We start from the raw sequence: 14,026 nt of genomic DNA on the forward strand, positions 1-14,026 counted from the left end.
AGTTTATGTTATGGTTGTACCAGAAAATTACTTATTATTTATTGAGCATGTGTTTATTTAATTTGTGTAGTACATGACCTGAAAATGCGTCCATATTAATGTATATAATCTAAAATATATATAATTTATAAAAGAAGACAAACGAATGCGCCGAAGGGCTTAAATTAACCTTAGGGTAGATCAATCGAGCACATAACGATTTCACGGATTGCTTTTTTTAATGGCTATCTGGTCAAATGTCTCGAAGGAGCATGTCATAATGGTTTTGTACGTTGTATAAAACTTGAGGAAACAGAGCGCGAATTTAATAAATACGAAACAAGTTTGAGTTGTTCTGTTTTTACTAAATCGATCGGTTGCTTTGTAATCAACTCATACTGCCTTAGAATCCATTCATCGCAGTCGGCTAACAGAAGAGAAAACAGCAAAAACAGATAAATGCGCCACATTATTTCACTATATTAACCACCGCTCACATTGCCGTTTGGCCAGAATTTTAACCATGGAGTTGTCCGAGATACTGTACAACAAAGCGGAATACATTGAGACGGTAATACGTTTGAAAACAAGCATTTGTCAACCAGCGAATCGCTTGCTATTTGGCTAGCTGGTAGCTAAGGCTGTACAGGGCGTTGGACAAATGAATCATAATTTGTGCTCAGATTAGATGAACATAGAAACAGAAACACGCTTGTATTTCAATAGTTAACTTTGTGTTTTTCTTTTATTTCAGGCTTCTGGCAACAAAGTGAGCAGACAGTCGGTGCTGTGTGGGAGTCAAAACATCGTCCTCAATGGCAAAGTAAGGAACAAAACACAATATTTCACATGACAGGTAGTAAATGAATGAGCTTTCATGCAAATGTTTTACTATCTTTCTCTGTGCGTGTGTCCTCCAGACTATTGTCATGAATGACTGTATCATCAGAGGAGACCTGGCTAATGTCAGAGTGGGCAGACACTGTGTTGTGAAGAGCCGGAGCGTTATTCGACCACCATTTAAGAAGTTCAGCAAAGGGTAAGACCTATTCCTCACATTCACACAAGAGCTGGACCAAACTGTCAACACTAAGTGTTTACTATTTTCCTCATTATGTCTTTGACTGGCACGACTTGCTTTTAGTATTTCAAGGGTTGATGACACTAGTCACTAGACCAGGAAAATACTTTGATCTTTACTAATAAGATTACAGGGATACAGTCTACCGACATGCATGCAAAGAAACTCTGTCTGCTGTCCACTTTATTCTTGGGTGAAATGGCCTTCCCTTCATACTCGTAGTATTCATTGGTTTACACTCATCTACAAAACCCTCCTAGGACATTCACCTCTATATCTAAGCCAGCTACTGCATCCAGTATCAGTATAACATGCTGTCGTCACACTGTATCACACACACATCCCTGAAAGCAAGTCTGACTTTGGACAACTGTCCTTTTTATTTGCTGCATTAAAAGCCTGGAACATATTACAAAAACACTGGAACCGGAAGCTTTCATCTCCGTCTCTGCTTTTCAAGGCCGTCTTAATGCAATTCTTAATGACCCACTCACCCCAAGTTTCTAAATGCTTACTTTACACGTGTGTTGCTGTTTAATGTGTTTGTATCTTTTGTTTTCTCCCTCTTCCCTTACCCCGACAAGTGTTGTCTGTCAACATTGTGAATAAGAATTTGTTGTTAAAGTCTTGTTGGTAAAATAATGGTTAAACAAATAACAATCAATTCCCAAAGGCTTTTCTCTTGTAAATATCAGTGCCCACATTATATCAAATAATTATGTTGAACATCTTACAAAATATAAAAAAATGGCTAATCTCAAATAAATTATTCGAATTGGGAAAACAAATACACCAGTTGTTTCAGCTTTGGAATGTAATGTAATGAACATACAACAGAATACACAATAGCAAAATCTTTCCAGGGTGATTTGTTGTTGGGAATTGTTTACTGTCCCTGAAACAAACACGATTTAAACTCTCTTTAAATTTTGACTTCTCTTTTCCCCTTAGAGTGGCATTCTTCCCACTACACATCGGAGACCACGTCTTCATTGAGGAGGACTGTGTGGTCAATGCAGCACAGATTGGTTCCTACGTCCACATTGGAAAGAACTGTGTCATAGTGAGTAAAAAAAAAAGAAATATAACAAAGCTGATGGCCACAAAACAGAGACCATGATGACACTCAAAGTTGTTGAGTGTGGACCTAAGCAACACCAGCAGTCTATTCTTGCCTGTGGTGAAACAGTCACATGGTAGTCATGAAAATGCCAAACTGCTGGCAAGCTGCTGTGAAAAGGCCCCAGTAGAACTTTGTTAGAATGTGAAATTAAGTACAAGGAATCAAATTTTAATGCAATTATAGTGGAGCTGGGTCACTGTTGCCTCACAGCAAAAAGGGCCTGGTTTGTATTCCAGTTCTACGGGTCAGCCGGGATTGGCTCCAGCACCCGTGACCCTCATGTGGTGGATAAAATGGTTGAATGAATGAATGAATGATTGAATGAATGAATGTAGTTGAGTTGCTGTCTTGCCCCAGCAATAATGGATTACATTTACTTAATGATAGAGGAAGCATTTGAATCAGTAGCAGTTTGCTCACAATCTTCTGTCTGCTGTGTGCTCAGGGTCGTCGCTGTGTGCTGAAGGACTGCTGTAAAATCTTAGACAACACCGTACTTCCTCCTGAAACAGTTGTGCCTCCTTTCACTGTTTTCTCTGGATGCCCAGGTCAGCAACATGACACTCACTCACACCTGATCCTTCCACATTTGCATGCATCCGTGGTACCTTTACTAGTGCTGTTCCATATCATAGCATTCACAATAATGTAAGAAAATGCCATTTTCGATACAAACAATATGGCTGCGTGATGATGAAGTGTTTCCCGTTAATGACTTATACGCTCAGTATCTAGTAGCAGCACATAGCTGCTGTTCTTTACCAGAGCTCATGTGGGTGTTGCTTCACACACAGATCATAAAAAAAGGTAAAATGTTGGCACATTATGTGCAATACATGCTTTTCAAAAATAAAGATGGACAAAAAGTCAAAAGCAGACAAATCGCAGCGTTTTCAAGCGCTTTGCTGCTTACGCTGCCACAGCATTGAGAGGCTGCATCTGTGAACAAGCACATCTGAGCTGTAAGAGAAGAAATCCTCCTTGTGACTCTACAACACAGATATAGGTAAGTTTGGTGTTAAAGTCAATAAAGATATAAGCCTTCAGTGACTCCGCACATCCTTTTCAGACCAGCGTTACACTTAAAGCAAATCATGGATGATGGAGAGATAGAAGATTGACAGAATATAATACTTACTATGACAAACATTATAAAAAAAAATGTGTAGCTCTGTTACGTTAAACATTAAATGAAGTGTTTTAATTACAGTTCTCATCACATGCAAGTTAGTTATTTCATTTTTAATTTATTCCATTCATTTTGCAGATTTTTTTTTGAATGTATCATTTCACAAATCTTTCTTGGAATGTCATGATTTCAAGGTCCTGTCACCCTTCCCAAGTCTTTACCTTGTGTTTGCCTTTGTCTCTCAGGTCTTTTTTCAGGAGAGCTCCCGGAGTGCACACAGGACATGATGATCGATGTAACCAAGAGTTACTACCAGAAGTTCCTTCCCCTCAGCCAGATCTGAGACGCATCCTAAAAACCGTCAGCAGGGTCCACACTCCCTTTCTATCCACTTCCAGGTCAGGGTTGGATCCTGTCTGCAAGACTGAAATGGACTCATGAGTTCTCACCTTCTGCCTTTCATCTCCCAGAGGCCTCGAGTTTCTCTGTCCAGGAAAATCAGTTGGTATTGTTTTGAACCAACATATTTCTTCTGAATCTGATTAAACTTCCGAAGGAAGTTTTGTACGCTTGCAGCTTCAGATTCCGGTTAAAATCTGAACCCTTGTTAAATTCAGAAAGCTTCTAGGATGGTGTTACCAAACTGCACACAACATGCTCCCAGTTTATCTGAGATAAAACTCCTGAATTTATTTCTGTTTCCTATAGATACTTTAATTTCCCAAGGAGCTGTGCTTATGTAAGATACCTTTACCAGGTCAGTGTGTTCAAGGTCCTCTGTACGTCTGCTGATAATGACAATAATGACAGAGACAAAGACAAACAGAGAAGCCCTCGTGTAAGAAGTTGTGGCAGCAGCAGTAGGTGGAGAAGCAAGGAAAGAAGAGAAGGTGCAGTCTGGATGTGTTTGAAGGATGTTAGAACACAGCTTTTAGGATACTCTTCAACATGTATGGACCAAAGTAAGAGCAACAACAGTTGACTGTACAGGTATATTATTCATATCCATAGCACACACACAATAAAATAAGTCACTTTAGTCACCGTCATTTTATTTGAAATGTTTATTTGCTCTCACATTTACTGGCCTGTGTAAATTTGCGTTAATAATTTCAATGTTCTGACCAATAGTCATGCATATGAATAAATATAAATGTGTGAAAATCTACCTGCTGTGAGCTGAACGTTTATCAATCATCAACTTACTTCATATAAAAGCCTGCAGAGTAGTGAACACTGGTGGTGCTCTGGAGACGTGTTTTATGAGTGGGTACAGTGTGTACAAAGAAATCCTGCAAATATTCCTGTTAACCAGTGGAATAATTGTTTGGTTTAATTTTAGAAGCATAGAACTGCCACAGAACACACACACACACACACAAGACATGTCCGAGCTGATTCTTCTAATAAGATACTTTCTCATTACGAGACAGTGAGATTTTCAGTTATAAAAAAGATTTTCAGTGAAAAGTACCTTGTTATATTTACCACAAAGTTAAATTATTGACTGATAGTTGAGGGTTGTTTGCAGGGGGGATGAAGTCTGAAGTAAAACAGGTTTGGGTTGATGTTCAAGGACATTCATTAAATGTATTATTGGTGAAATATTTATTTCAGTATATGCAGTAATGAATATTAATTATGGATGCCTTGATACGGAGTACTTAATAATACAATTACAGCAACAACAAAAAAGTTTTTAAACTAATTTAATTTGCCTCCGTCTGACTGTGAGACGGTACTGTCTAACTACAACATCATGCCGTGCTGTCTTGCATGAGTATTCACTGAATCAATACTTTGTAGAGCCACCTTTGGCTGCACTTGCAGCTGCAAGTCTTCTGGGGTTATGCATCTATCTACCAGCTTTGCACATCGAGAGACTGAAATATTTGCCCATTCTTCTTTGCAAATAGTTCAAGCTCGGTCCGATTTGATGGAGACGGCACTTTTCAAGTCTTGCCACAGATTCTCAATCGGGTTTAAGTCTGGGCTTTGACTGGGCCATTCTAACACAAAACCATCCTATTGTAGCGTTGGCTGTATGTTTAGGATCGTTGCCCTGCTGGAAGATAAACCTCTGCCCCAGTCTCAAGTCTTTCTCCAAGGGTTGCTCCATCAACTCTTACCATCTTCACTGGCCTTGCCAGAGAAAAGCTTGGGATATTTCTTTTTATAACCTGGCCCTGCTTTAAACTTCTCCACAACTTTATCCCTGATGCGTCTGGTGAGCTCCTTGGTCTTCGTGATATTGTTTGTTCAGTAATGTTCTCTGCCAAACCTCTGAGACTCTCTTTAATTAAACGCTGGTTAAAATACATTTAAATTTGTGGTTGTAATGTGACAAAATGTGGAAAAGGTCTAGGGGGTGAATATTATGCAAGGCACTGTATGCCATCACTGCTGTTAAAACGCTCACAGTCTCCTCCGGAGGTATTGGAAGAGTGAGGCCAATTTATTTTTGGATAAAGAGCAGAGGCGATTTTGTGAATCATGCAATGCCAAATTGAGGAGCGATCGGGAAATAGTTAAGTGAACAGCTCAGTAATTTCTTTCTCCCCTGAAGCAGCCCAACACTCCCATATTATTTTGCCATTTTACTAAATAAGGATCCACTCATTTCAAATCTACACACTGTACCTTTAAATCAGGGTCAAAAAGCAGTGGACAGATACGTTTTCGACTGTTGTTATAACTGCAGGCGAAGTTGAACACTTCTGTAAGGAAATATGATCAACTTAAATATTCCACAGCTCTTTTATGTGTCACTGTACCATCACCCTTTAGCACCACCTAGAGGTCTAAGACGTGGCTGAACACCAAGCCTTTTTAGTTTGTCCAAACATGAAAGTCACCGCACTCCAAAAAGACAAAAATCACTTATTCTCCTTAAATAAATGAAGAATACATAAAATAATCTAGATATTAGACCTTCATAGTTACCACAGTATTTTAAATTCATGTATTTCATTTCACTCACGCGTAAAACCAACCAGAAAATAGGCCTGTAAATGGAAAGCCAATGAGATATTAATACTACGATTCTCTAAATAATATTAATTTAAATTTAAGAGGGAAAAAAAAATCACATTTGTCTTGCTTCTGCGTTCGCCCACGTGAAATGTGTTCTTAGAATAAATCCTAAGAGCACACAAATAAACAACACATAGAATGTTCCCCCTTTCTTAATGAACCACACTCCATCCGATTGCAACTCAATGGTTTTATTTCTTTTACAATATGAACCACATATCATACCAACAATTAAATGTTAAGTATAGAGATTAGCCATTTATTACTTTTTTTTTTTAAACAAATAAGTATCCAGAAACAGCTAATAATAGTGTTGGCTCCAGAGACACGTGGCATGAGTCAGCCTTTTGAAACAATGTGAGTGAAGGCCTGTGATTGGCTAAGGGGAAGAAAAGAAAAACAAAGTCCCCCCCCCCATGACCAGACTAATTGTGAAGGGGTTGGAGGGGTGGGGGGAGATTTAATGCTGCAACATGAACAGTAGGCTTGGAGCGAGGGCAGCAGCCAACTCTAGTCGAGCCTTTGGAAAACTGTCTTTTGATAGTTGGACTTGTACTTTATTTATCCTGCCAGCACACTTCTCATTTTCCGTATTTTAAGTGACATGTTGTCACGCAACCGAAACGGAGGTTAAAACTACTCGTTTGTGGCTCAACGCACAATTTGGTTTCAGTCAGCAACGCTACCAATGCCAACAACGGGTGTCGGACGCACAGAAGTGAGAAAAGTGTCAAAAATACCAAAAAAAAACTGAACGCATTCCTCTGACTTAATGAAGAGCGTGTGGACAGGCAGTCAGGTCGCTCCTCAGAATTCACTCATTCATTTTCAATCGTCACGTTAGCTCCGTCCCAGAAACAAAAAGTCAAGTCAATGTCTTTGACATTCAAAGTTTAGTTCCTATTCAATAAGCATGGATCCTTCCTATGTTCCATTAGCCTGTGATAGCTGAAGGTATCCACAACTCACAGGACATGGTGAGTTTAAAACCTTTAAATCAAGAGCCAAACACTCTCAACATGGATAACGGTCAACCTTCCTTCTTTCAGTAATCAGAGGCTTTCTGTAGACAAATCAAATCTCAATTTTTTTTTTAATATGAGGTTATATTTTCAGTCTGGTATTTTTTTGTTTGTTTTTACACTCCTATGCATCAACAAAGTTCAAAACTCTTAATTCTTCATTTGACGCACTCAATAAATCTCAACCAGGTTCTTTTCTTTCACCGACTTTCAGCAATCATGTATGAATATAACAGCCAACCTATATGCAAAATAAAAAAAGAAATCTGTGACCAAAATGTAACAGAAGTTAAAAACGTGCATGCTTTTTTTGTTTTTGATTTTTTTTTTTTCTTAACAATGAAAGAGGTAAGAAAAGTGAAGGGGAGTGAAAACGTCAACACAAGTTGGGAAAGAGAGAAGGAAACACTGACATCTTCTAAGTCAGCTGTAGTGGGTATTTGAGCTTTACACTTCAGTTTGCTCACTGACAACATACTGTATCACGACTATGGCAGAGCATCACTGAAAATATACATTATCATTAGTTTAGATAACATTGAAGGATTTATACTTTCTTCCACAATTTACACTTTTTACAATTTTTGATTTGTACACTTTCTATGCAGATGAACAACTGGGTGCACTACACCCCAATCAAGTTCTGTTTAACCTCCAATAAACCTCTTTTAATCACCCTCAAAATATACACAGTACCAGTTCATATTATTTTACAAAATGCTAAATATACCCACATTTCTGACTCATGTGATATCAGCATCTCCCGCTCTACTCTCTTAGTGGATGGAAGGCAACGACATTTCAAGAATGAAACAAGCCCAGAGTTGCATCATCCAGTACCAAGTTAAAAAAAACCCAAAAGAAACAAAACAAACCCCATTCACATCTTATTAATGCACGCACCCCTTAAAACAAACAGCAGTGTTCCCCAACAGCCAATTCAATGCTGTAGTCAGATCATCCAGTGACTTGTGTACACTGGTTGGCATGTTTGGTGGGACTGTTGAGAAATGCTACCTTCGCAAGAACATTTCTGTGATTTATGCTTCCTTTACAGCACAGATTATCGCCCAGTACGTTTGATAACTCGTCAGATGGGGAATAACTCCCACATCTCTGAAAAAAGGTTCAGCCCACAGAAATGCCCCACAACCTGATTTAAACACTTAAAGAATGAACCAGGTATGCACGCGATATCCTTTTCTAGTCATATCGAGTTCACCTTTTCTGAGCACCAACAGATAAATCGCGCGTGGGCCGACCGAAAGCAGGCCTTTTTAGGGCTGGACAAGGCTACAACTGGGATACAATGGAAGAGCCGATTTGTTTGCATGAGTTAGAAGAGAAAGCTAAGTGCAAAAAATCCTTATTGCAACTAATCAGAATCACACAATCACATAAAACTTGAGCTGCTTTTAAAATAAGTATTAGGTAAAGGGGAAGTGGGCGTCTCATCAGCAAACAAGCTGACTGAGAGGCTGAACAACAAAGAATTTTCTTCCTTTTCATTATCCTGAACAACAACAAAAAAAGACAAAAACAAGGTGGAGCAGAATGCAAACAGTGGCAAAACAAGAATTTTAACACTGGTTGTTTAAAAAAGAAAAAAAAAGAAAATGGCAACTGGTTTAACTAAACCAAGCAACTGTTGAAGCAGAATAGTTTTTTTTGCAGAGATTAAGGTCTTCATGTCCAAACATCTATAGCCTGCTATTGGTAGTTACATGTCATCCAGCCTGGTTACCAGAGAAATATAACAAGCAGCAGAGGAGGCAGGATGACGCCACAGATGGACTCTTACTGGGCAATTTAACTCCAACACAGACAGGCAACATCAACCAAGAGCTGAAATGATGAAGTAACAGAAAGAACTGATGGGTTCTTTGACACAGAGCTGAGTCTCTGTTCGAGCTGGGTCCGACATTTGGCGAGCAACTCGATTCACTGAGTGAGTCGATTTGATCATGGCCCTCACTTCCTTATTAAGGTGATGGGTGAGGATGAGTGTGGTTAAGGGAAGAAAGGGCACACATGTGTCAAGGATCAAGTGGCTTTTACTTGTAAAGCAGCACAGTGCATTTTCAACCCTTTGAGAACTGTCTGCATCCCACATGTTGGTTCCTTTGTCGTCTCCTTTCCAGGATAGCGATGTCTGAGGAGTGTGTGATGTTGTCCAGACCAGCGAGTCTTGCACACTCACAAAATGTTCTGATTGCAGAGCAGTGATTTGTAGTAATAGTGTCAGAAAAGGAGACAAGGAAAATAATTCTTCCAACATCTGATTCGACTGCAGCGACCTACAGTCCAGCACAGTTTCTTTTTCAGCCTGGGTTCTTTAACACAACCAGGCACTGGTAACATCTGTCTGTCCATCTGTCCAACATGACCCCATCCCTCTGTCCAAGGCTTGACTTTAAAGGCACCCCCCCCCACCCTCTCATACACATGGACAGGCAGCAGATCAGATCATCCTGTTGCGTTTGTGCGTAGGGGAGTCTGTGATGACGTCACTACACTGGGTGGAATTTCGTTTCCTGGTTCCTCCCCCTCCGCCGGCGGCAGAGCCTGTAGAGTCCAGATGTAGTGCCATCTCCTCTGCAATGAAAGTGTTCAGGTCGACATCTTGAAGCCCATTACGCCTGCTGCGGCACACTGGCCCAGAGCCAGAAGAACCGCCTCCGCCAGCACCACCTCCATTACTACTGCTGCCGCTCACATGTGTGGGAGAACCTGGAGCACCAGAGCGCACACTGATACTTGCCATGGCCCCACTTAGACCTGGTGGAAGGAAGGGAAGAGAGAGTGGAGCAGAGAGATGAGCAGCAGACAAGAGCATAATGTAAGTATCATGACCAATTTAAACAGATATGCAAGCTACTTCATAAAAAACTTGATTCTTGTTTCTAATGTGTGGATAAAAAGGCTAAGGCTAAACTCTTCAGTAATTATGTATAAAAATGTCTTGTTTCATATCAATGTTGAACTCAAAACTCTTAAAGTTGTTTCCATTTTGGATTTCATGGTCACAACACTTCATGCTCCTTCTGTAAGACACTGTTACAATGTCTGCCACAAGACAGCATTTGGAGCTGCCATCTCACAGACACACAGGTCAAAAGCAAGAATGAAAGAGCTGCTTGTGGTCCAAGTATGTGCTGTGCTCATGATGCAGCTTTCCCCTTTTAATATAACAAACGTCACACACATATTTGCCACAGTGATGATGACAAGAAAAGACAAAACTGGTTTGTCCTTCAATATGTAAGCCATAGTCTGTCTTGTTTATGTGGCATATCTTATTGCCTGCAAATCAGGGGTGCAAATAAAAACGACTAACAATTACCAGTTAGTAAATTAAAATGACTGTGAATCCCAACATTTAAACACCACAAGTGAAAAGCAAGTGCAACTAAGAAAGAAGATGCACTGAAATGTCCTGACACTTAACTTGTGTTTCTGTAACCTTAACCACCAAATGCCTGACATAATCCACCCTAACCCTCAGCTACACCCTAAAATGGCCCCTTCAAAAAGTGTGAGGACCTTAAGATAAAATGGTATACATTCATTTGCACCAAGGACAAACCATAAATACAGAGATGGTTTCATCTATTTAGTTATCACCTGTTAATAGTGAGATGTGCTTAAATACATGCACAGGGGAGGCCCTCTTTCACCACTGACAACACTGACATATCCTTATCTCTGAGCCACACGTGGCAAAGCATGATGACTTGAAGACGAGCACAGAGTTGTTGTTTTTTTATTATTCATTTTTCTTACCATGCAGTGCTATAGCCTCCCTGAAGGGCTGGAGGTCTGCCTCCACAGATGAGCCCGTCTCGGCAGGTGAATTGGCCCGACTAGGGGCCACCATGGCCAATCGAGTGTTGGCCCTGCTACTCCTGTGAGGTGGTGCTTTGCCGCACAGGAAGCTGATGAGGTCCTCCCTACGGATGGTTCTCCTGCGCTTTTTCACCCAGGCCAACATGTCCTGTAATTCAATATCAATCAAGAAAATGTCGATTAGTGTTTCCCAAACCTCAAAATTATGATTTGTCCACAAACCAACATTTACATTTATAATGATTTCCTTTTTTAGAAGGAACTAAGAAACAAGAAAATATTCACATTTTAGTAACAGAAAACTATTTTATAATTGTTTTAATTATAAAAATGCAGTAAAAAAAGATTAATCAAAATAGTTGACTATTAATTTTGTAATGATCAATAATTGATTAATCGACTAAACGTTAGCAGCCGTGAGGTGCCTGCCAAAAGGTGGCATAAGAACAAGACCTACCTTATTGCGACGTTGATGGCCTATTTGAATACCCCGATCAAAGCTTCTCTGATGGGCCTCCACACTCTCTGCAATAGTGGAAGAAACAATAAAAATAACTTATAAATGAATAACCCAAAATGAAGCATGTTATACATCTAAGAAACAGAATAAGTCACCTCAAGAACAAAAAACTTGATGTTTTTTTGTGGCACCCGTAGTATTTGAATTAGAAGAGTTACTTCTAAGGTAATCAATCATTACATTAACTTTGAATTACTTGTTCACAATACACATTGCTTTCACTGACTGACAAACACATTGATCGACCTGTCAATTACATCATGGCTATGTTTACAAGTACAGGGATTGCCAGCCAATGTCCACATTAAAGGAAGGAAACACAAAAACAACAATTATGTAGTATCTAACAGATCAATAAGAAGAGGTTAGGTTGGATACCTTTGTAGAGGTTGGTGACTGCTGTAGCAGCATTCTGAAATGGCACCCACAGTGACAGGCCCTGCTGATGGCATACTCTGTCTGTGGGAGGGCAAAGAAAATATGGTTGGTCTCAATACGTGATTGAAATTTACAATGACATCTAAGAAGAACGACAGCCAGGTAATTGTTTGAGCTAGAGGTAAAGATCGTTCCCATTCGCCATTTCGTCTTGCATTTTACAATTGCAGGGACACAGTTTGGCATAAAAATAACTGTAAGCTAGTGTTAGATGGCCAGCTTGGCAGGAGCTTGTTTAACGAGAAAGCACCGGCAACTTAACTGCCCTCTCAGCAGTAAAGTTGCAAACTCATGTCAAAAATGTTAAACATGGATAGACGAGCTCTGTCGCCTTGGATAGGAAATAACCAATATAACCAAATATTTCCACATCGAACCGATAATATCCTCGCCATTTTGTGATTATAACCCTTGCTACGCGTTGCAGAACTGCTCACTCAGCAGCAAACATGGCGTTCTCAAGACAGAGAGAGTACCATTTTGCTAAACTTTATACATTTGCCGGACATTTCACCAGAAAACCATGCCCAGTGTAAAAGCAAGTTACAGATTGAGTATACAAGAGACTGTCATCTGGGAATGTCGCGTAGCTACGGTTGTTGTTACCATCGCCATTTTGTAACTAGCACACTTTAGCTACCCATGGCTGTCTAACTTGGTATCATCGAGGCAGTTTATTAATAGAGGGTATTCGCGATGACGTGAAATATCACAATTATGCCACTCAAGCTGTCTACTTCTGAATGACAATTGAGATTACCGCAGAATACCGGGTCCAAGTTCATAACTGTTTCGTCACTGGCTAGCAAATGCTAGCTAAATTTAGTATTGCAAAATCAGCTGTTAATGTTACTCGGTCAGGGCTGGCGAGTTAGCCAAACAGCTAGTTAGCGTTCTAACAACATCGACGCGAATGTTAATCCACGGTGACGCGATGTAAACTGCCAGGTTGCTAACCAACGAGTCGGGGGCTTTGTGGAAATGAAGGTGTTACTGGACGGAGTAGGAAAACATACAACAGTTTTGAACCTTTATATAACTGAGCTACTGCAGTAGCGGAGTTCTGGAAGAGATGCCACAGTTTATCCTGGTCGTTGTCGGCCTCTTCCTCGCCGAGCTCCCTCTGCTCCGCTTCGGCCAAACACTGCCGCTCCCATTTTGAGAACCAGTGTTCGGGTCCGTGTTCCTGTATCTCCGAGTCTCCGTCTTCCTTCTTCTCCTCCATTTAAGGCACCCGAACTCGGGGAAGTGCGGGATTAATCCTAATAATACAGATTAAACCGAGAGTATATAAAGAGTTATGTGATGAAAATCATTGATATCGCTAGAGTTTTTACTGTTTCGCACTAGAACATGGGGTTGTGTACAGCTGCCATCAGCGAGTATGGGCTTAGCTCACTGTTTTCCTAGTTGCCGACATCGGCATATATATATCTCACAGACTACACTGCTATGCCCTTCAGCCCACCTATTGATCTAAATTTGAATCATGATTGGCCACATGAGATTGGAGGGCGGTCTTGTGGCCTTAACTCTGAATATGATTGGGTGTCCTGTACGTCAGTCAGAGCGTTGACACAAAAGAGCCTCGGCAAAAAAAATTACCACAACGTAAGCTTGCAAGAGAGTACACATTTAGTAAAAAATATATATGAGTTTAAAGGTATTTAATATACATTTTTATTTATCATTATTTTATTATTGTATTTTGTGTCCACATGAGATGATTCGCCTCTAAGAAAAGTAAAAATATAATAAATATATGTAGTAAATAATATATTACCATATATTTATTGAATTGTAACAATTTATTATTAAATAACAGTGTAATAAACATGAACTTTAAATACATACA

The 14,026-nt window shown here is 39.9% G+C and overlaps 2 protein-coding genes across 2 annotated transcripts; one reads left to right on the top strand and one right to left on the bottom strand.

Annotated features, from left to right (window-relative positions):
• The first annotated feature begins 364 nt into the window (after positions 1 to 364).
• dctn5 (dynactin 5) lies at positions 365 to 4,480 on the top strand. The gene is made up of 6 exons (XM_044050657.1): positions 365 to 550; positions 734 to 802; positions 900 to 1,018; positions 2,012 to 2,123; positions 2,629 to 2,731; positions 3,558 to 4,480. The coding sequence occupies exons 1-6, from the start codon at positions 503 to 505 to the stop codon at positions 3,653 to 3,655; spliced, it is 549 nt and encodes a 182-aa protein (XP_043906592.1). The 5' UTR covers positions 365 to 502; the 3' UTR covers positions 3,656 to 4,480.
• A 2,035-nt stretch (positions 4,481 to 6,515) lies between these two features.
• On the bottom strand, positions 6,516 to 13,582 carry lg19h16orf72 (linkage group 19 C16orf72 homolog). Its single transcript, XM_044050656.1, has 5 exons — positions 13,201 to 13,582; positions 12,112 to 12,192; positions 11,671 to 11,738; positions 11,151 to 11,361; positions 6,516 to 10,145 (listed from the first exon to the last, which is right to left on the bottom strand). Exons 1-5 carry the CDS (start codon positions 13,394 to 13,396, stop codon positions 9,829 to 9,831), a joined length of 873 nt encoding a protein of 290 aa, XP_043906591.1. The 5' UTR covers positions 13,397 to 13,582; the 3' UTR covers positions 6,516 to 9,828.
• Between the last annotated feature and the right edge of the window lie 444 nt (positions 13,583 to 14,026).

Source organism: Solea senegalensis, linkage group LG19, assembly GCF_019176455.1.
Source record: "Solea senegalensis isolate Sse05_10M linkage group LG19, IFAPA_SoseM_1, whole genome shotgun sequence".
Taxonomy (NCBI): Eukaryota; Metazoa; Chordata; class Actinopteri; order Pleuronectiformes; family Soleidae; genus Solea; species Solea senegalensis.

What these genes read in the sequence shown, in the direction of transcription:
- dctn5 (XM_044050657.1), top strand. Translation starts at nt 503, where the DNA reads ATGGAGTTGTCCGAGATACTGTACAACAAAGCGGAATACATTGAGACG. An exon ending in TTGGAAAGAACTGTGTCATA is followed by an intron (nt 2,124 to 2,628) that starts GTGAGTAAAAAA and finishes CTGTGTGCTCAG; the next exon opens with GGTCGTCGCTGTGTGCTGAA. An exon ending in TGTTTTCTCTGGATGCCCAG is followed by an intron (nt 2,732 to 3,557) that starts GTCAGCAACATG and finishes TTTGTCTCTCAG; the next exon opens with GTCTTTTTTCAGGAGAGCTC.
- lg19h16orf72 (XM_044050656.1), bottom strand. Translation starts at nt 13,396, where the DNA reads ATGGAGGAGAAGAAGGAAGACGGAGACTCGGAGATACAGGAACACGGA. An exon ending in AGTAGCTCAGTTATATAAAG is followed by an intron (nt 12,193 to 13,200) that starts GTTCAAAACTGT and finishes GCCCTCCCACAG; the next exon opens with ACAGAGTATGCCATCAGCAG. An exon ending in AGTCACCAACCTCTACAAAG is followed by an intron (nt 11,739 to 12,111) that starts GTATCCAACCTA and finishes CCACTATTGCAG; the next exon opens with AGAGTGTGGAGGCCCATCAG.